We start from the raw sequence: 23,669 nt of genomic DNA, 5'->3' as shown, positions 1-23,669 counted from the left end.
TGAGCAAGGCTGCCCCATAGAATGTGTCCACAGAATGGCTGGGATGAGGAAAAAGAAAATATTCTCAGCCCTTCCTTATGCCTTATGAATAGGAATAACTGAAGAGAGAAAAGAGGATAAACTAACCAGAACCATAAGCTCCAGGACCAGAGCCCAGAGGAGGATCCTGTGATTTAAAGGAAGGAAAGATTTCATGCTTAATACCTGGGCCAAAAGACCAAATAATGGGAAGCTGCCCATGGGATGCACTGTAACTGGATAGAGTTTGCTTCTTGGAACTCCTGCTCTCTAGAGAAGAGTTTAACTGATCTGTTCAACCGGATGAAAGTGACAAGACGGAGGATGGGATTTCATATACCAGAAAATGAGGGGCCATGAATAAAGGCTAAGAAGTCTCTCTTCCTTGTCCTTGGGTGGTGGCAGGAAGTAACATTTCCCATAATATATGGAGAGGGTTAGTCTTTGAGCAGCTAGTATGAGCATCTTTATAAGAACTTGTTTGTGAAAATGGGCTTTGATCAATGTATTTTAGGTAGAAGGCAGAGCCCAGATTTTTGCCCAAGAGGAAGCAACTCTGTAGAAAAGAGAGTTGATGCTGACTGGGGGCTTTGGGGAAAATTGTCAAGATGAACCCCTCAGGCTTGCATTGGGTATAGGAGGGACTATGGCATGAAGAAAAATGTTGATAGAATTTTATTAATTTGTTGGCTGAATGATTTCTGTTGTAAACCCTCTTCACCATTTCCTCTTTCAAATCTTTGGTAAAATTTATGTGCTTGATTAATATTTTATCAAGCCTATTTTCTTTGTGGGAGAATGAGTATAAAAGCTGAGTCTTACTTTGATTTTAGCACTAATTGAAACTTTCTTTGTCTGTCCGGGCTGGTCTAACAGAATACCATGGACCAAGTGGCTTATAAACAACAGAAATGTATTTCTCACGGTTCCGGAAGCTGGGAAGTCCAAGATCAAGGTGCTGGCAGATTCAGTGTCTGCTGAGGGCCCACTTCCTGGTTCAAACAACCGTCTTCTCGTACCCTTACATGGTGGAAGGGGAAAGGGAGCTCTCTGTGATCTCTTATATGAGGACACTAAACCCATTCATTAGGGATCTACCTTCATGACCTAATCACCTCTCCAAAACCCCACCACCAAATAACATCACACTGGGGACTAGGTTTCAACATGAATTTTGGGAGGACACGAAGATTGTCTATAACAAACTCAGACTACATGTGGATATGGCCAATATTGAGTTAGCCTCCATTTAGTCACTCTGGGTCTACCATGCTCTTTCTTAAGAGTCCCTGGGGAAGGAAGGGCACCAGGAGGGGACAAAAGAAAAGGGGAGACTGGGAATGCTGGACACAATGCAGAGTACTAACCGCTATACGACCATGGCAGTGCTGCAAATCTTTTTTTAATTAATTTTATTTTTGGCTGTGTTGGGTCTTCGTTGTTGCGCTCGGGCTTTCCCTAGTTGTGGCGAACAGGGGCTATACTTCGTTGAGGTGCATGGGCTCCTCCTTGCGGTGGCTTCTGTGGTTGCGGAGCATGGGCTCTAGGTGCACAGGCTTCAGTAGTTTTGGCTCGCAAGCTCAGTAGTTGCAGCACAGGGGCTTAGTTGCTCCGCGGCATGTGGGATCTTCCTGGACCAGGTCTTGAACCTGTGTCCCCTGCATTGGCAGGTGGATTCTTAACCACTACACCACTCAGCAAAGTCCCAGTGCTGAAAATCTAATAGGGCAAGCTTCAAGGAGCTCTTGACCTGCTGGCCAGGCCCTCTTGGTCTGGACTGAAGATGACCCATATAGTCCATGAAGCTCTCTTGTTTCATGGTAATACAGATGGCATATGCATAAACCTGCCAAGCAGCAAGTAAGAGACAAAGGGTTTCTTCCCAGGGTTTCTTATGGAATGTTGAGGATAAACCATAGCTTCCAAGAAAGACTGCCTAAATCCTGGCTCCTCTCTAGGGTTTATTATTTGCTACCCTCCATCTTTTATCAAAGTCTTTCTTTTCTTTTTTTTTTTGCCTCCAACTGTTCCAATCTGGTTTAGCTGGGCTAGTTCAAGGAAAGAAGAGATCATGGCCCAAGTTTGGGCCAGAGAAGTAACAGTGCAAGAGCACCTCCCTGTGGCTGAGTGGCAGGAGAGCAAGAAACTTTAGCTCCTGGATCTACCCAAAGCAAGAGAGAAATGCAAGCAAATGATTTGTGGGAAGTGTAACTTTGGAGTTTATAAGTGGCATTTTCCCTAGACCATCGTGTCTTTAGCACCGCAGGGTTACAGACCATGAGGTCTGAAGTGCAGAAAAAAGATAGGTTCAGAATAGCCACTAAAGTATTTACTTTTTAATTTTTATGTATTTATTTTATAGAAATACAGTTGATTTACAATATCAGTTTCAGATGTACAATATTATATTAGTTTTAGGTGTACTACATAGTGATTCAATATTTTTCTAGATTATGCTCTATTCAAAGCTATTATAAAATATTGGCTATATTCCCTGTGCTGTACATTACATCCTTGTTATCTTATTTATTTTATACATAGTAGTCTGTACCTTTTAAAACTCCACCCCCATCTTGCCCCCTCCCTCCTTCCTTCCCGCCACTGATAACTAATTTGTTCTCTATATCTTTAAGTCTGTTTCTATTTTGTTATATTCGTTTCAATTTCTAGATTCCACATATAAATGATAACATACAGTATTTGTCTTTCTCTCCCTGACTTATTTCACTAAGCATAATACCCTCCAGGTCCATCCATGTTGTTGCAAATGACAAAATTTCACTCTTTTTTTATGGCTGTGTAGTACTCAATTGTGTATATATACCACGTCTTCTTTATCCATTCATCTGTTGGTGGACACTTAGGTTGCCTTCCATATCTTGGCTATTATAAATAATGCTGCTATGGGAGTTCCCTGGTAGTCTAGTGGTTAGGGTTCTGCACTTTCACTGCAGAGGCCTGGGTTCAATCCCTGGTCGGGGAACTGAGATCCCACAAGCTGTGCGGTGTGGCCAAAAAAAATGCAGCTGTGAACACTGGGGTGCGTGTATCTTTTCAAATTAGTGTTTCCATTTTCTTTGGATGTATACCCAGGAGTGGAATTGCTGGATCATATGGCAGTTCTAGTTTTAGTCACTGAAATTTTTAAAGCCATGAATGTAATTTAGCAGGAACACTATCACAGGCAATCATTTTTTGTTTTGTTGCTAAAGCTGTTGGATACATGTTAGAATGATTTTTTTTTTGTCTGAGTGTATGACAGGAAAATAATGTTTAAATCAATATGTAAATCAAAGCATCTCCACTAGCATTATTAATCTAGAAGGAAGTATTACATAGACAATATTAAAAGGAAGGACATTTAGTCTATATTTTCAAATGGGACTTGATCATTTAAAGTTGTTCACTGGCAAAATTTTTCACCAAGTTAGTATAGATTATATGCTACTTCATAAAAGATAGCAATAACGAAGTTTGGGTTTTTTGTTTTGTTTTTCAGTATCTGTCTTCAGAGAAAAATCCTAAAACTTGTAGGGATTTCTGATGCCAGAAAATTTTGATATATAAGAGTATATTTAGCAATCAGGGTGACTTAGATCATGGTAAGTGGCATATGTATAATTATAATTTGCATTCCAGTTATTTAAACTGAGATATCCTTGATCAGGTTGAACACACTGTGAGTAGAAGATCTCTTCTTCCAAGAAGTAAGATGGAGACAGTCTTTGGAGAATGGCCTCACTGAATTGGTAAGTTAACTTTCTCCGGATTTTGATGACTTCCCCAGTCCTTCCATAATTCCTCAGTGCTCTGGCCATTTTCTGGTAAGTCATGGTCTTCCGATTGCCTTTTCTTTTCCCCCAAAGTTGGGCAAGTTTTTCTTTGTTTTTTGATACAAACTGAAAGATGCCTTTGGTTTGATCTATCCATTGAATACAAGATGCCATCTCGGGATTACACAGGGATTCATGAAGGTATTCAAACAGTCGGAGCTTCTTCCTGCCTAAAATATAGGAAAACAATGTCATACTTCACCATGGCTCTACACAAGGAACATCCTCGGGAAGGGTTTGTTGAGTGACTACAGAATTCAAAGTTGCATTGGGACTGGTTTTCTTCCTACTCACCCCTTAGAATGCATTTATGGTATCATTTTATGGGACTTGAAAATCAAGGGTCTATTTGGCCTACTGCAGTTTCAACTGAACCTTTCTTTGTTAGGGAATTTGTCCAAAATTTTGTACCATCCTTCACTGGAGAAGGGAAGCATGGCACCTCTCTACTTGAGTCTCCCTTTTGTCATGTGGTCTTTTGTCACAGTTAAATCTTGACTTCTAATTTTATGTTGTATGTTAAACTGTCTACAGAACAACAAGACTGAGCAAAATGGACTGCAAAGTTTAGTGGTTTTAAAGAGAAGTCTCAAAAGCCATTTCCAAAAGACAACTCATTTGAAGGGGCTTTATTCAAATAAGTTAAGTCAAATGAGGTAAGGAAGGTGAATGTATTTTGCAAAATGTAAAACAGTGTGCAAATACAAATGAAATCAGTAACAGACATGTAAAAATGCTAACTCCGGTTCTGCATAACTACTTGAAAAAATAAAGAAGAGAAAAAAACAAGAGCCGAAATGCCAAAATACCTTCATGACATTTTGACATTATTAGTGAGCAATGACAGTGAGCATTGTGGTATTTTTTCATTGCAGTGAAATAAAATGGTACTGCCAGAGTTTTTAATCTCTTTTAGGAGCATAGCCCTTTATATTTCAGAATAACTAAAAAGGAAACTTTGGGAAGATTTGTTGCTATGGTTTTTGCTTGTTTGGTAGATTGGAGAACAAAGGTGACAACCGGTTTTGTGACTTCTGAATTGGCCTGTAAATACCATGTCCCACCAGATCTGTCAGTAGCTAAAAGCTCCACAGCCAAATTCCATTTTCCCCTTGAGAAAGTAGAATAGTGGATTCTCAAACTGCTTTAAACAGTCTCTGGGGTGTAATACTCATGCATCTGTCATCATTCATCCAAAAACCTCAAAGGCTTTTACAAAGATTATCTTTTGCGTTATATTATCTTGAGTTTATGAATTGAGAAATGAAAGGGACTTACCAAAAAATACATCATGAATTAAAGTCACAGCCTTAAAGAAGTTCTCTGGCTCTCACCCAGTGGTCAAATCAATTATAATGGATTCTCATCTTTAAAAGTTTGTTTTTCAATTTTGAAAGAAATGTTTAAATTTTTACTTTTTGAAACTAAAGGTATTATATGATAAAAAATTCAAACAGAAGCACAAACGGAAAGTAAAAACTCCAATCTATCCTACATATTTCTAGAAAATAATTTGTTTTGCCTATATAAACATATGCATATCCTTTAAAAATTAAAAATGGTATCACAGTATTTTGTACTTTTTCCAGTGTATAATATATCTTAAATAAAATCATAGAACAATATAGAGATTAGCTATAGATAGAGGAAATACTAAACTGTTGACAAAGGTTACTTGTGGGGCATAGCATGGGAAGGAAGAACATTTTTTCACTTATTCTTTACATACTTCTGAATCAGTTGAATTCTTAATAATAAGCATTATTACTTTTGAATTATGGGATTAAAAAGGATTAAAACAAAAACCAAAATGTATTTAGAGCTCTTTCTGTTTCAATACTTAAAGTATTCCTTTTTCTCTTTAATAACTATATATGTTCTATTTTTATGCATGTACTATTTTTCTCTCAATAATGAATTCCCGAATTATTTTGAAATTTCATTGTTTTAAATGTATCACTATTTCAGGTGGAAGACTAAGCTCTATAAACAGAAAATGGTAAATGATACATTCCCTAATGGCAAAGATCCACAGCCGAAAACATCAGTGAAAAGATACAGGCGTCACACCCTGGACTTAGTAACTAGTTGGTTTGTTTGTTTAAAGAAAAAATAGGTGACAGAGGTAGAAGTGTTATTGGCCTCATATTGAATTACTACCATTATTTAATATTCAATAGTAATATTCAGTAGATTTACTTTACTTATGTGATTTTATACATTATTCCTTGCTGGATTAGAATATTACTGCATAGTTAGACTTTTACAATTCTAGGATACAGTATACTGTTTTATAAGAACAAAACTAGTTATCTCAAAAAATATTCATTTAAAATAATTTTAAGTATGGACAGCTACATGTAAAAGAATGAAATTAGAAGATTTTCCCACACATTTACAAAAATAAACTCAAAATGGACTAAAGACCTAAATGTAAGACCAGAAACCATAAAACTCCTAGAAGGAAACAAAGCACTAGGCAGAACCTCTTTGACAAAAATTGTAGCAATATTTTTTTTGATCTGTCTCCTAAGGCAAAGGAAACAAGAGCAAAAATAAACAAATGGGACCTAATTAAACTTAAAAGCTTTTGCACAGCAAAGGAAACCATCAACAAGACAAGAGGGCAACCTACTGAATGGGAGAAAATATTTGCAAATGATATAACCAATAAATGGTTAAAATCAAAAATATGTAAATAGCTCGTGCAACTCAATATCAAAAAACAAACAACCCAATTAAAAAATTGTCAGAAGACCTGAATAGACATTTTCCCAAAGACGTACAGATGACCAACAGGCACATGCAAATCTGTGCGATGTTTATGCTCAACATCGCTGAAGATTCAGAAATGGAAATCAAAACCACAATGAGATATCACCTCACACCTGTCGGAATGGCTATAATTTAAAAAAAAATCACAAATAACAAATGTTGGCAAGGATGTGGAGAAAAAGGAGCCCTTGTACACTGTTGATAGGAATATAAGTTGATAGAGCCACTGTGGAAAACAGAGGGGAGATTCCTCAAAAAACTAAAAATAGAGCTACCAGGGATCTCCCTGGCGGTCCACTGGTTAAGACTCCGTGTTTCCAATGCAGGGGGCTCGGGTTCAATCCCTTGTTGGGGAGCTAAGATCCCACGTGCCGCATGGCACGGCCAAAAAAACCAAAAAAGAACTACCCTATGACCCAGCAATTGCACTCTTGGGTATATATCCAAAGAAAATGAAAACACTAATTTGAAAAGTTACATGCTTTCCAATGTTCATAGCAGCATTATTTATAATAGCCAAGATATGGATGCAACCTAAGTGTCCATAAACAGATGAATGGATAAAGAAGATGTATATATACATACAATGGAATATTATCCATTAAAAAAAGAATAAAATCTTGCCACTTACAACAAAGTGGATGGGCCTAGAAGGTATTATGCTAAGTGAAATAAGTCAGACAGAGAAAGACAAATACTGTATGTTATCTCTTATATGTGGAATCTAAAAAATAAACAAAAAAAATTTAAAAATTAACAAGTGAATGTAACAGAATAGAAACAGACTCACACATATAGAGAACAAACTAGACGTTACCAGTGGGGAGAGGGAAGGAGGGAGGAGCAAGATTGGGGTACAAACTACTATGTATAAAAGAAATAAGTTACAAGGATATACTATGCAGCACAGGAAATATAGCCAATATTTTATAACAAAAATGCAGTACAAGCTATAAAAATTTTGAATCACTATGTTATAAACCTGGAACTAATAATATAAATCAACTATACCTCAATTAAAAAATAAAATAAAAATTTAAAAAAATAATAATTTTAAGTAGCTATGATAAGGTATCATATTTTAAATTACACTATAAAATTGGGATGCATCTTATATGTCTTTGTATATCGGAGGTAATTTACTATCACAAACAACATTGCAAGGAACATCCTAATACATATATATGCACACACATGCATCTAAGGTATTTTGGGAAATATCCATAGTGCCAGACTATGAGCCTAATGCTTTACGTGGATGTCCTCACTTAATTTTTATAGCAATCTTACAATGTCTGTACAATTATTATTATTTGTTTGGTTGTTTTTGAATAAGGAGACTGTGGTACAGAAGGTTAAGTAAGTGATCTGGCCAGGCTCACATAATCAACCCAGTGAGTGAGTTATATAGTCACTAAGAGTCAAAAGATATGAACATTTAAAATTTTGGTAGGTATTGCTAAATTGCCTTACAAAACTTTGTAAAAATTTATACTCTCTTTAATAATGCACGTGAATGTGTGTGGCCCACATCTTAGCCAACAGAGGCTATTATCCTACTTTAACACTTTTGCCTACCTGTTAGATGAGATCATCTTCATTTATGAAATCAGGATTTCAAATTTATGAAATAAAGTTATTATGGAACTTGGAAAACTTAATAGAGATGATTAAGTTTGTGGAGAACTTAATAGAGATGATTTCTATCCTGAGGGCTTCACAGTTGAAATAAGATTGCTAAAATAATTTACGGAAAAGTTCCCCCTTCTATACCTAAAATTTATATACCTTATTCCTTTTTTATTGAAGTATAGTTGAGGTATAATATTATATAAGTTACAGGTTTACAATATAATGATTCACAATTTTTAAAGGTTATATGCCATTTAAAGCTATTCTAAAATAATGGCTATATTCTCTGTGTTGTAGAATATAGCCTTGTAGCTTATTTTATACATAATACCTCTTAATCCCCTACTCCTATACTGCCCCTCCCCGCAATGGTAATCACTAGTTTGTTCTCCATATCTTACACCTTATTCTTGAATACAGATTTATTTGACTGAAGTGACACTTTGCACCTTTACAACATCTCTATGAAGCTATAGGAAAGCTCACCCAAGATAAACAGCTTGGAGTAGTTTGTCTGTCAGAGTTAAATTACTCTCAACTGTGAGAAAAGAATATTTTGCAAATCAATTCCAAACTCAGATATGAAATTCCCTTAAAGCTGCTTTGATGAAGATTTGACTCTTTTACCTATGCAAGGAGTAATGGATCCACATACCTTTTCCTCCCTTTTGCTGGAGAAGAGTAGGTTGCACCAGCTGGTTTTCAGGGATGTTCTGCAGAGACTGATGAATATTTCCTTCAAAATAGAGGTCCGCAGCACTGTTCTATATAAATAATGTATCAGGATGTTAAGTGGGACTTCCCGTGTGGCCCCACTTTTGATTGGTGGCCAAAGTCAAAAGCTGAGGGCAAAAAGAGTGTTCAGCATCTCTCGAATTCTGGAAATCACTACCTTCAACTGCTGTCTCCCAGGGCAGAGCTAGCATCAAACACATATATGGAGAGGGCCAAGGGACAGAGGGTAGTCTGAGGCTTTGTGAGTTCTGTATCTTCCCCTCCTTATGAGAAAGGAGAGTGGGTTGCTTCCCTCCTTTCCCCTAAAAATGCCCAGCAAGAAAGATCCAAAAGAATCATTAGTAGAAACTGAGGTGCCAGCAAAAAGGGAAGAGGGGCTTCCATTCCTGAACTGGATGCCCATCTGGCAAGGGAAGATAAAAGGAGAAAGATGGCAGCTGACGGAGGACAGAGGCAAGAGAGGCAGGAAGAAGCAGGCTGAGTTCCTACCATTACATATGGCAAGGAAATGTGGGCCTCCATGGGTTAACTAGACATGGTGGTGGAAGGGGGTGGACTTGAGCCCTCCCTATACAGGAGGGCTGCCCAGCAGGTAAGGAGTCCCCACCACAAGAGGCTGTGCAGTGTATGCTGGGGATGGAAGCTGAAGTGGAAATAGGGTAGCCAGATCTAGCAAATAAAAATATTAGGCATCCTATATTTTACCTGGCAACCCTAAGGGGAGGTGAGAGAAGTTAAAGCAAAACCAAAACTCCCTTTTTAAAGAAATGTCTTGTTGGAGACGCCCGAACAGTATAATTTACAGGGACAGAAAAAGGACATTTGACATACTATGGTTGAAGGTAATAACTGAAAAAAAAACTTTTTTAATATTTATACTCTACCACATTAAGACTGCTTGATAAAAGGGACGCATCAAGGAAACAATGCAGGTAATTCCCTGGCAGTCAAGTGGTTAGAACTCGGCGCGTCCACTGCAGGGGGCATGGGTTCCATCCCTGGTCAGGGAACTAAGATCCCACATGCCGCAACATGGCCAAAATAAATAAATAGATAAATAAAAATAAGAAGAAGAAGAAAGAAAGAAAGTAAACAATGTAAAAGAACACATGGAAGGAGAGGTAGATGGTGGGGACACTCCCGTTTGCAGAAGGCTACTAAAATAGAAATGAATTGGTCCAATACACATAGCTAGCTCTGAGCTTGGGAGGGGAAATAGAGCAGGTTAATACAAGATTGTGGGTAAAGCCAGTGCAGGGAACGTTTTAGGAGATCCGTAACTTTCCTGCAGCTTTTCGGATGGACTGGGGAGAAGCGTTGATGTGAGAACCCTAAAATACCTCCTCTATAGAAATCATTGAAACCCATCTGAAGTCAGATGAAGAACAATGATAAAGCGCAGTTTCCTTCTTGACAGCATTGATGGTACCCCACACTGACCGTCAAATTCACCAAGGGGAAGGCTGGGACAAATAGGAAATTTGCCTGTTACTGAGGGATGCTGGTCCCCTGGTAAAAGTACTCACTATTACTGTTCTCCAATTGTAGACCGGTTCCTCTGTGGGCAGCACACCATAGCTGTTGGAATTTCCTCTGACATGAGAACAGTGGTTGATGAAAGCCAGGTAATTTCTGTAATCTATTTAAAAACAGAGAAAGAAACTGACAAAGTCAAAGTTTATATTTGTGTGTGTGTGTGTGTGATGCTTATACATGTTTATATGCTTATATATGTGATTGCTCTTGGCATTTTTATATTGAGATGTTAAATTTATTTAGGATAAAGAACATAGGCAGATCTGTCTCCTAATGCAAAAGAAATAAAAGCAAAAATAAACAAATGGGACCTAATTAAACTTAAAAGCTTTTGCACAGCAAAGGAAACCATTGACAAAACAAAGACAACCTACACAATGGGAGAAAATATTTGTAAATGATGTGACTCACAAGGGGTTAATATCCAAAATATATAAAGAGCTCATACAACTCAATATCAAAAAAAAATAAACAACCCAATCAAAAAATGGGCAGAAGACCTGAATAGACATTTCTCCAAAGAAGACATACAGATGGCTAATAAGCACATGAAAAGATTCTCAACATTACTAATTATTAGAGAAATGCAAATCAAAACAACAATGAGAAATATCCTCACACAGGTCAAAATGGCCTGGATGTGGAGAAAAGGGAACCCTTGTATGCTATTAGCGGGAATGTAAATCGGTGCAGCCACTATGGAAAACAGTATGAAGGGTCCTCAAAAACACAACTACCATATGATTCAGCAATTCCACTCCTGGATATATTCAATATACCTGAAGAAAATGAAAACGAATTCAAAAAGATACATGCATCCCAATGTTCATAGTAGCACTATTTACAGTAGCCAAGACATGGAAGCAACCCTAGTGCCCAATCAACAGACAAATGGATAAAGAGGATGTGGTGTATATATACACAATGGAATATTACTCAGCTATATAAAAAAAAAAGAAATTCTGCAATTTGTGGCAACATGGATGTACTGAGAGAATGTTATGCTTAGCAAAATAAGTCAGACAAAGACAAGTGCTGTATGATATCACTTATATGTGGAATCTAAAAAATAATACAAACAGAAACAGACTCTCAGATATAGATAACAAACTTGGGGGCGCTTCCCTGGTGGTGCAGTGGTTGAGAGTCCGCCTGCCGATGCCGGGGACACGTGTTCGTGCCCCAGTCCGGGAAGATCCCACATGCCGCGGAGCGGCTGGGCCTGTGAGCCATGGTCGCTGAGCCTGGGCGTCCGGAGCCTGTGCTCCGCAATGGGAGAGGCCACAGCGGTGAGAGGCCCGCGTACCGCAAACAAACAAACAAACAAAAAAAGAGTCTGCCTGCCAACGGGTTCCAGCCCTGGTCTGGGAAGATCCCACATGCCGCAGAGCAACTAAGCCTGTGTGCCACAATTACTGAGGCTGTGCTCTAGAGCCCGTGAGCCACAACTAATGAGCCTGTGTGCCGCAACTTCTGAAGCCCGCGTGCCTAGAGCCCGTGCTCCACAAGAAGAGAAGCCACCGCAATGAGAAGCCTGTGCACCACAACCAAGAGTAGCCCCTGCTTGACGCAATTAGAGAAAGCCCATGCGCAGCAACAAAGACCCAAGGCAGCCAAAAAATATAAATAAATAAAATAAATAAATTTAAACAAAACAAAACCAAACTTGGGGCTACAAAAGGGGAGAGGAAAGCACAGAGAGGGACAATTTAGCAGTGTGGGATAAACAAATACAAACTACCAGCAGAAGGGGACTGACATCTTTACCTGAGGAGTACTGAAGATCACCAGTTGAATGTTGCCTCAGTACTTCAAAAGCATCTTCAAATGCTTGACCCAGCTTGTCTTGTTCAACACAAGCCTGTTAGAACAATTGCAGAACTCTGGAGTTAGGAAATTACCAGTAGAACTTAATTTTCCTGATATAAAGGAGGGTTTCTCAACCACAGCACTATTGACATTTTAGATTGACGAAGACTCTGTTGCAGAGGGGTTGCCCTGTGCATTGCAGGGTGCTAAACGGCATCCCTGGTCTCTACCCACTAGATGCCAGTAGCACTCCCACAGTTGTGACAAACAAAAAAAGTTGTGACATAGCCAAATATACCCTGGGGAACAACATCAACCCTGGCTGAGATCCATTGCTCTGTAACATAGTATTTAGAGAGCAACCTCATTCTATAGTACAGTATTCAACATTTTATAAATTTTTAGCAAGGAGTTATATAGCAGGAGACTGACTTGGAAAAAGGGATCAGGGAAATATCTTTAATCAAACAGAATCTGAATCATTATTTAAAAATGAAATGCTCTTAATTTCAAAAGCATGCCTCCAAGACCTAAAATTGAACTGTTTTGCAAACCATTTCATACCCTTATTAATCTAGCCCATATATTTTATTTTCAAAATGGAGGAAGAGTAAAGATTTTTATATGCCAACTTACCATGCTTCATTAATAAATTGACAATTCTGAAAAAGATTAATATTTAAAAAACAAAATTAAATAGTGTTTCTATTTAATTTGCCTCTGAATTAAAAGACTTTACTTATTTTCTGAATATACCTTATATAAACCAAAAGTGCCGTCTGAATTCTCTTTGATGAGTACAAATTTTCTCTCTACAGAAATTTCCTACAAAAATTTATTTTTGCTTTTCTGTCATGACAAAACTTTTTTTTTATTAATTAATTTATTTATTTATTTATTTTGGCTGCATTGGGTCTTTGCTGCTGTGCGTGGGCTTTCTCTAGTTGCAGAGAATGGGGGCTACTCTTCGTTGTGGTGCACGGGCTTCTCATTGCGATGGCTTTTCTTGTTGCAGAGCATGGGCTCTAGGAGCACAGGCTTCGGTAGTTGTGGCTCGTGGGCTCTAGAGAGCAGGCTCAGTAGTTGTGGCGTCATGTGCTTAGTTGCTCCGCAGCATGTGGGATCTTCCTGGACCAGGGCTCGGACCCATGTCCCCTGCATTGGCAGGCGGATTCTTAACCACTGTGCCACCAGGGATGTCCTACAAAACTTCTTAAATGTTAAATAGCTACCTATGTATAAATGAATCACTTTGCTATACATTTGAAACTAACACAACATTGTAAATTAACTATACTTCAATAAAAAGAGATTTAAAAATAAATAAAATAACTAGAGTTAATTACACAAACTATATTGATATGAAAATATAGAAATAATTTGAGTATGTTTAAGTATTTTAAAATTCTTTTAAATATTAAAGTATTAAAAAGTTCTGGAAATCAAAATCTTTTTTACCTTAGCATGGCTCTCCATTTATAACAGTGATTTTTTTTTTTTTTTTAAGTTTCTGGTGTCATATGGACTTCTGAGAATCTGATGAAAGACATGCTTTTTCTCTCATGAAATTTGAATTTACATTACAAACAAAATGTACTCTATGAAAACTGTCCGTGGACTTTCTAAAATCCTAGGTTAAGAACTCTGGTCTATAATTTTACATTATCTACATTCTTATCTCTGTAAGTAATGTAGATTTTGTTTTAAATAAACAATTATCATACTGACCCACATTAAATGTTTTCAAACTTTATGTTCTATAGAACTACACAAAACAAACAAATCCACAGAACAAGAAAGAGCAGGTGGTGGGTCCACATTGCTTATCCTTTCATTTAGCACATGAAGCAACTCTGTTTATACAAGTTTTTAGCATTTATCCTGCAAACACAATGAGCTTACTCTTTAATATTTAACACTGCATAATATGATTAGATGATATAATCTAATGCTATTATTATACATATCCATAATGTAGCGATACAATATGTCAAACATCGAAATTCTGTTCTGCTCTTTGAAATCACTATGTCATTTAAAAGAGAATATGAGAAGAAAAACCATAAAAAAAGGTAACTATGGGAGGTGATGAATGTGTTAACTAATTTTACTGTGGTAATCCTTTCTCAGTGTATATGTATGTCAAATCATCATGTTGTACACCTCAGACTTACACAATGATATATGTCAATTATATCTCAAGAAAGCTGAAAAAAAATACAGCTTCTCCATGTGGGAGATGTTGAAGAATTTAGCAAAAACTTTAAAAAAAAAGAAGAAAATCCATAAATCACATTTTGGGCTATAGTCCCTAATGAATATTATCAGTACATATGTTTTTAAAAGGCCATATCAATAACTTTCAATTAATTATGCCTCAGCTCATAAGCACCGAAGCAAATACATACTCAGGTGAGTGTTGTACTTTGAATTAAATACTTAAATGAGACTACTCCCTTTGACTAAAATACCCCACAAAACTATCGTGACTCTTAAAAGTAGCAAACCCAAAGGGAAGAAAAAAGCTTGAAAACATTATTGATCACTTCAATTGCTTAATATTTCTAGTATTGGAACAGGCAGTCAATGAGAAACACTCATTAGGCCAGAGAAGAAAATTAACACTTATTACAAAGAATTTTGAAAAGCATAAACTAAACACTTACCAGGAAGACACTTCAGCCCTTTACCAAGTTGTTTCATTAATATCAGAAATAAGACAGAACTGTCAAGAGCTCACTGGCAGAGTTTCATTAAGTAGCTGTTTTTAAGGAAGTGCTACAAAAGGGGATTTTTTTTAAAAGATACAGTGCCTTCATTATTTCTATTTCATGATATGGCCAGTGGACACCAGAGGCTGTTATTTTGAAGAGGCACAGAATATTTGTATCCTATGGGCCAAAAGCATTAGAACAAATCCCATGAAACCCGCCTGCCACCGAGCATAATTTGTGGCTCCTCCGGCCTACACAGCACCACTGGGCACCTCTGACCTGTACAACCCTTGTCCACCTTTCTTTTTCTATTACTCCTATTATTTCTCCCCTGATTCTGGAGCCTACATTGCTTTTCTTGCCTGAACTATTAACGGCCTTCACTCTGGTCTCTTTCCTCTCAAACCACTTTACTTCTAATGTCGTTCACTGATCGCCCTACTTAGAGATCTTAAAGGCGCAGACCCTTGCCCTGGTATCCGAGGCTCCTCATTCCAGCCTTAATCTTACTTACCACCATGCATTTAAGAGGAGGAAATGAATCCATGCTATGGTCTTCACTTCTTACCTGGATCCAGTAACAACTCCAAAACAGGAGAAGCTTCTGGGTAGTGATCTGATTGGACATGCTTGAAGCTGCTGCATTTATAGACCAGGTCCAGTTCTCTTATTTAGCTTGAAGGTTTATTTGGGATGGTTTTTGGTGGCTCTGATGGGAATTATTGGGGACTTCCTCCACCTATAATGCTTCCTTCCCAGCCCATCCATCTGCCCATTTACCTATTTTATCTTACCTGTCCATCAGAGGCCAATCTAACATTTAGGTATAGTCCAGGTGGAAATAACTTTCCTCTCTGAAGCACAGGTAGGCAACACCCTTAAGTAACTGTAACCTTCTGTCATTTTAATAGATGTCACATTTAGCCAGGGGGAAAACCACCTAAGAATTTTTTGTAAATGTTATGGGTGGGGAGAGAGATTTTCTGTTTTGCATAGTTGGAATCTGAGCTCACCTTTGATATGGGACTATTGTTCTACACCAATTACTTTTTTGACCGAGTTTTATTATGCAAATGTAAACACACATCCCCTCTTCTGAAATGTAGATGTTTAAGTAAAAAGTGTATAAAACCAAATCGCTAATGTTGATGAGTTTTTAATCTGTACCATCGCCAGTCTACGCCCTGCCAGTCTTCGCCCTTTTCGTGCCACTTTATTTTGTTTGGTTCATTTAGTCAACAAATATATATAAATGAGCTCTTTGCCGGACACTGTCCTGAGTCCAGGGACCACAGCCCTGAACAAGTTCTGGTGAGGAAAAATGATTTTTTTTTTTTAAAGCAAACTAGAGAAGTGTTATTAACAATAAGTACTGAGAAAACAGTAAGAGAACGGTCATAGTAAGTGTATACAGTCATGGTGAATGGTCACAAAAATTCTAAGGGAGTGTGTGTGAGCTGAAATCCAAGGATAAGAAAGAGTGAGCAAAAGAAAAGCAGAAATGCAGCGAAGCACCTCTAGTCAGAAGAAACAACAGACGCCAAGAGCCTTAGGTGGAAATGAGTTTGGTTTATTCAAGGCACAAACAAGAAAGCCAGTGCAGCTGGAGCAAAATGAGTGTGGGGTCCAAGAGGCAAAGTTAGAGAGGGAGGAGGAAGGATCCAGATCAATCCACACATCAAGCCAAAAAATAATATAAAACTTTTTCAAAAGAATCTAAACATCACATATGATAGTAGTTACCTCCTTAGCTCCATTTCACAGATGAAGAATCTAAACCGAGGATCAAAGACATTTCATGATTTTTTTTCTAAGGTCCAATTGCTAGTGAGAAATGGGCTGGGCTGGGTCCAGATTTAGGCCCAAATGACTTCATGCACATGCTCTCAACCACGTTGGAGCCCTATGTCCGCAGATTATGTTCCATTGGACTAGGGTTCTTAGTCCCGACGGCAGACTTCATAGCACCCGGCAGATTCTCATAGTAGTACAGGCTTGTTATGTATTTGAAATCAATGGAAAAAAGTCAATTTTCTAAGCCAACATTTTCCCCAACAGGTGTCTCCAAAGTTTTATTGTGCAAGATATAAATAAATGGACCCTGAAAAAGAGTTGAGCAAAACCAATGAGCACATGATGTTTTGGGGGCACAATTCTATATTACAGATGAAAAATAAAAATGCAGTTTTGAGTCCTTTGTAAAGATAAAAGTATGAAAATGCTTTCAGCAACTTAAAAAAGAAATGATACACTGTCCTTTTAGCATTCTAGAGAGTAAGGCTCCTATTCCTTGAGAACCTGATGAAAGCTATGATGAGCTCTTTCTCCAGGAAAATGCCATCAGCACATTTTCAGGCAAACTCTCTCAGTCAGGCCAATAGAGCCCAGTTTAGGAACTCTTACTGTATTGTAAATATTTTCAAAGCCTTCTTATCTAAGGACTGCTTCTTGAGACACTTGTACCCAATACACACACAAAGCATCTTTTTAGGGGTGGTCATTAGTGTTTCTGTTCACTCTAGAAATGAGCTGAGTAACAAGAGCTCTACAGAGAGGATCCCTGATCAACAGATTCTTTTTTGCAGAAGTTCATTGTCCTCAGTGGCAACTGATATTATTTTAGAAAATTGTAAGCAACAGATGTGGTGGAGTCGAAATCCTATGGTGTCAAGCTTCAGGTGGAAAATTGCTTTTTCTGAGAATAGAGAACTTCAGAACCCAAGAAAAGGGAGACTAAATTCAAGCTCTTATCTTTCTTTGCAGTTTCTATGTAAATAATTCGATTCCTTAGGGGACTTAAGAAGTGGGTCTTAATCTTAGTAAGACCTCTGAAAACCTAATAAACAAATAATTTTGCAAGACTGGGAAGAAGGTGCTAGAAAACTTGTTATGTCTCAGTAGAATTCATAGAACCGTAGGTTATGAGACCAATAGCTAATCCTCACCCTCATTTTAATAATAACTTCCACTAGATTACTCTTTGAAATTTATTGAGACTTGTTTTGTGGCCCAATATAGGGCCTATCTTGTTCCATTTGCACTTGAAAGAATATGTGTTTTATAGTTATTATATGTAGTGCTGGATAAATGTCAATTCGATCAAGTTGGTTGATAATGTTATTCAAATCATCCATATCCTTACTGATTTTTTTCTTTGCATTTTCTTTTTTTTTTTTTTTTTTTTTTGCGGTACGCGGGCCTCTCACTGTTGTGGTCTCTCCTGTTGTGGAGCACAGGCTCCGGACGTGCAGGCTCAGCGGCCATGGCTCACGGGCCTAGCCGCTCCGCTGCATGTGGGATCTTCCCGGACCAGGGCACGAACACGTGTCCCCTGCATCGGCAGGCGGACTCTAAACCACTGCGCCACCAGGGAAGCCCTTCTCTGCATTTTCTATCAGTTACAAAGATTACAGAGATTACAAAGAGGAATGTCAAACTATAGTTGTGGATTTGTCTATTTCTCCCTTTAATTCTGTCAATTTTTGATTTCATGTATTTTGAAGCTCTATTATTAAATGCAGACTCATTTAGAACTGTTATGTGTTCCTGATGAATTGAGCCTTTTATCATTATAAAATCTCTCTCTCTTTTTTGCAATCCTTTCTGGTAGTCCTTGAAGTCTACTTTGATAGTAACCACACGAGCTTTCTTATCCTTTTCACTTTCAACATGTTCTCTTTATCTGTCTTTATATTTAAAGTATGTCTCTTTAAAGCAGCATAGAGTTGGGTGCTGCTTTTTACCTAGTTTGATGATCTCTGCCTTTTTAGTGTTCAGTCCAATTTAGTAATTACTGTATAGTTAGGATTAAATCTACCATCTTGCTATTTGTTTTCTATTTATTTTTTGTTCCTTTGTTCTTCCTTCCCCGCTTTCTTTTGGATTAAATATTTTATTATTTCATTATATTTCCTTCATTAGCTCTTTATAATGTCATGGTAAAATGACGGTATGACATACCTCTGTAATTTATCTTTAGTGGTTACAATATGCATTCTTCATTTATCAAGTCTACCACTATTATACCACGTCATGTATAAGAAACTGTTATACCACTTCATAATGTAAGAAACTTACCACAGTATAATTCCATTTACATCCCCTCCTATCCTTTGTGCTACTCCTGTCACATATTTACTTCTACATAGGCCAGCATAATAGATTATTTAACCCTCACAATAATGTCCTGGGTTCCAACTGTGGCTCCATAGCACCTATCTGTGTAAACTTGGACAAGTTATTTAACCTCCCAATTTCCTCTATAAAGTGTAGATAATGATTTTACTTACCACATAGAGTTATTGTGAAAATCTGAGTGAATTCATATCATGTACTTTGGACAGTCCAAGCATTTAATAAATGTTGAACGAACGTTAGGTCCTGCTTTATAATTATCGCCGTATTGCAGATGAAGTAACAAAGCCTCAAGGGAAGTTAAATGACTTAAGATCACACAGTGAGTGATAGAAATGAAGGCTTTCAAACCAGTTCTACCTGACTCCAACCAAAGCCTTTTAACCATTCAACCAGAATTTGCTTCCTTATCTATGGAGTAAGACTGAGAACAAGCATGAGAACAAGAATTCGCTAATGGCCTATGTCAAAGGGCTCTTGAGAGGTTTTACTGAGATAGCATAGGAACAGAGTAGTAAACACACCCGATGGTAGCTATTAATCACAAAACTGCTCCTATTTACCACAACTGGGACCCTCACCACACCTGGGACCTGCAGCCACCTGGCAAGTGGCAGAGCCAGGACTCAAACCCAGGTCTTTCCTGCCATGTCTGGTACCTCTTCCCAACAACCAGGTTGTGTAAAAATTCTCCATAACAACATGGTAAATCAACTATACTCCAATAAAATTTTTTTTCAATAAAACTTTTTTTAAAATTAAAAAAAAAAATAGGCAAAGGCAAGAAAACGAATTCTCCATAGGCTCTAGTATTTACTGTAATTACTGTAATAGCTCCCACCACTGCTCACACCAATGGAGGAAACTCCTCTGACACAGGACTGGTAAAAAAAAGCCACCCAGCTCCACAGAGAGGCGGGGAGCCAGCAGATCTACTCTCCTGGTTTCTGTGGAGGTGCTGAAGGAGTGCTGGTTTGTTAGTCCTGTGTTCAGAGCCATGACAGAGCCTGTGCAAGGGCTGTCTCTAGTCCTAAAACAGCTAAGTTCTGACAACCTACTGGTGTACCTGACTGCATTCTAGGCAGGCAGAGGTGAGCTAACCCACTGTGAAATTTGTATACATCTTTATCTGGAACCCCAAGAGCAAGAATGCCTCTCCACTTAAGCCCTTCCAGCCTCAGAAGCTTCTGAACCTAAACCATTCACTGGCCTGGGAAAGGGAAGAGGAATGTCTCTTCCCTCTTACTGGGGTCATCATGCATATTTTCACTTTCTAGTTCACTAAGAAGACAGGCTTGCAAGTGATTCTGCTTCATCTCCAGGCCCTTTTGGCTAGGATTTTTTTTTTTCCTAGCGATTTGTGAGTGGCAATTCCCTATGTTCTAACAAAATCGGTTAGCAGGGCAGATATCTTTCATTATGGAGAAGCGGCATCCCACTCCTACAGAAGTTAACTGGGTAGGGAACTGATGGGGACGGGGTGGGGAGGGGATTCTCTGAGCTCAGAATAGTTTGGGAAACTGACACATTAATGGGATCCCAAGTTACAGCTGTGTGCCTATAACAGCCTAGACATTTCTGGTTCCGGTTACTCATCATCATGATATTTACAGCTTCTCTGTATTTAACTTTTATCAGATAACTACAATTAGCAATGAAAATACTCATTAAAAGAGAAATCTGTAAAGTGCCTTTGGTATGGTTAGAAAAGAGAGAAACCTTTCAAAGACTTTCTTCAAGGGGTTCTCAGTAGTGTCTTGCTCCAGTTTTTTACAACTTTCCTATAATCTTCATTATAACCACCACGATCATATAACCTTATACTTTCATAAGATTCTGTCATTTCCAGCATTATCTCTGCTATAGTACCTTGCCAGCTTTGGGGGGCAGGTGGAGGGAGCAATTCTTACATGTCTTTTGCTTTCCCAAAGCAGGTGGTAAAACACTATAACACAACATAGGGCTTCAGTGGAGGTTGGATGGGTGAATGAGTACATTGTATCACTGAACTCTCACAACAGCCCATAAGGCTGGCAGGGCAGGTGTTATTCCCATTTTGCCGGTGAGGAAACTGATGCCCAGGGAGATCAGGGGTCACTCAGTGAGTGAGTAGTGAGTGAGTGTTAGGTTTAGAATTGGGATCTCCTTGTTCTCAATTCAGCTTTTCAGATATCGTCTCTGGGGAACATTGGCAGATACCAACTAACTTTTTTTTTTTCTTTGTGGTACGCGGGTCTCTCACTGTTGTGGCCTCTCCCGTTGCGGAGCACAGACTCCGGACGCGCAGGCTCAGCGGCCATGGCTCACGGGCCCAGCCGCTCCGCGGCATGTGGGATCTTCCCGGACCGGGGCACGAGCCCGCATCCCCTGCATCGGCAGGCGGACTCTCAACCACTGTGCCACCAGGGAAGCCCCCAACTAACTTTTAATTCACACTTTAAAAAAATTTTTTGGCCACGCCGGGTGGCATGTGGGATCTTAGTTCTCCAACCGAGGATTGAACCCCCGCCCCCTGCATTGGAAGTGAGGAGTCCTGTAATCACGGGACGGCCAGGGGGGTCCCCACCAACTGACTTTTAAGTTTGTATTTTCTTAGGAAGCTAATATGCCAAGCGGAGGACAAATACAAGTTTAAATAGTTTTAATATGTAAAACTAGGTTTATTTTTAATAAGAAAAAAATGTTTTTAAAAAACACAAAAAAAAGCATTACACAACTGCTTTTCCATGTCAAATTTTTGTTGTTGGGGTTTTTAAAAAATCTATTTGAAAATAAAGGAAGAAAAAAAGTGCATGTGTTATCAAAATATGAGACTCTAATGCCCAGATTGGATACAGATGAAGTCACTCTGAAGTATTAACTGGTATACATTATGCTGTATACCAAATAAGATGCTGCCAGTAAGAGTAGCAGGGGCTGTGACAGCTGCTTCCCACCTGGTGACATGGGGGTAATTGGGAGCTGCCATATGGACAATTGGTTTCTCATGGCCAGATGTTACAAGACTTTCAGTTTGGAAACAAACCCATCAACTTTTTTTTTTTTTTTAATTTATTTTTGGCTGCATTGGATCTTCGCTGCTGCGCGCGGGCTTTCTCTAGTTGCGGCAAGAGGGGGCTACTCTTCGATGTGGTGCGCAGGCTTCTCACTGTGGTGGCTTCTTTGCTGCGGAGCACGGGCTCTAGGTGTGCGGGCTTCAGTAGTTGTGGCTCGCGGGCTTAGTTGCTCCATGGCATGTGGGATCTTCCCAGACCAGGGCTCGAACCCGTGTCCCCTGCACTGGTGGGCAGATTCTTAACCACTGCGCCACCAGAAAGCCCCACAAATCCGTCAACTTTGACAGAAGGTTTTGTTCTGTTTTTAATGCTGTGGTTGAGATTAACAAAAATTAAGAAGTCTGACAATACCAACTAAATGAAGAAGATGTGAATCAGTGGGAATTCTTCACATTACTGGTAGGAGTCTAAACTGGCACAATCATTTAGGAAGATAACTAATTATTAGGAGCATACACAAGAGATACTTTTGTAAATGAAAGCCAGGATATATGTAGAAAGATGTTAGCAGCCATGTTAATAATGGAAAAGCTCTGCAAACAACTCATCTCTCTTTCTCTTTCTATATATACATATATATATATGTATATATACACACACACACACACACACACACACACAGGATAGATAAATAATACATAGATATATACATATACATATATACACACTAAGAGAATGAATAAATTGAGGTGTGTTCACATAATGGAATAATATACAAAAGTGAAATTGCAATAACACAGAAGAATCTTGAACACATAAAGTTCAGTGAAAAAATAAAACCCAGAAAAGCACTTAAAATATGACAGGATTTTTACAAGTTTCAAAAATAAACAACTAAACAATATATTTTTAATCAGCTTTTCTTTTCTTTGTTTCTATTCATCACCTATGTATCTATGTATCTATGTATCTATCTATCTTTATATGGTGTGTGTGTAAACCAAGTGAATAATAAACACAAAATTAAAGACAGTGAATACTCCTGGGACGGGGCAAGCAGGGAGATGGTCTAGGGAGTAAACACACCATTTATTTAAAATGTTTTAGTTTTTGGACCAGGGGATGGTTTTATAGGTGTTCATTTCATTAAAGTAAAAGCATACATATGCTTTTATGTGTTTCAAATAACATACTAAAATAGTAAACAACAGACAAAGAGAACAAGGGATTACAGAAAGGTTATCTAACAAGGCAAATGAAATTCCAAAAAAGAAAATTCTAAGGAAACAATTTTGCTTCGGGCAATGAAAACACTCGTCAGTCGGTGTTATAAAATTACATTTTAATTTTTTTAATTAAAAAACGTTTTTTAATTTTTAAAGTGTTTTGGCTGTGCTGCGCGGCTTGTGGGAGCTTAGTTCCCTAACCAGGGATCGAATCTGTGCCCCCTGCATTGGAAGCGTGGAGTCTTAACCACTGGACCACCA

General features: G+C 38.3%; 1 protein-coding gene across 2 annotated transcripts; it reads right to left on the bottom strand.

Annotated features, from left to right (window-relative positions):
• Positions 1–2,974: 2,974 nt before the first annotated feature.
• Positions 2,975–20,235, bottom strand: SPIC (Spi-C transcription factor). Of its 2 annotated transcripts, none has more exons than XM_029206590.1 (6): positions 16,796–20,235; positions 12,975–13,000; positions 12,297–12,390; positions 10,520–10,632; positions 8,914–9,022; positions 2,975–4,021 (listed from the first exon to the last, which is right to left on the bottom strand). In XM_029206590.1, the coding sequence occupies exons 2-6, from the start codon at positions 12,975–12,977 to the stop codon at positions 3,594–3,596; spliced, it is 747 nt and encodes a 248-aa protein (XP_029062423.1). In that variant the 5' UTR covers positions 12,978–13,000; positions 16,796–20,235; the 3' UTR covers positions 2,975–3,593. The 2 variants fall into 2 exon arrangements, with proteins under 2 accessions (XP_029062423.1, XP_029062421.1); XM_029206588.1 differs by having other exon boundaries at positions 3,264–4,021; positions 15,005–20,234.
• Positions 20,236–23,669: the final 3,434 nt, after the last annotated feature.

The sequence above is a fragment of the Monodon monoceros genome, unplaced genomic scaffold, assembly GCF_005190385.1.
Source record: "Monodon monoceros isolate NGI ecotype Baffin Bay Population unplaced genomic scaffold, NGI_Narwhal_1 Super_Scaffold_6, whole genome shotgun sequence".
Lineage (NCBI taxonomy): Eukaryota > Metazoa > Chordata > Mammalia > Artiodactyla > Monodontidae > Monodon > Monodon monoceros.
This window is presented reverse-complemented; position numbering and strand designations above follow the sequence as displayed.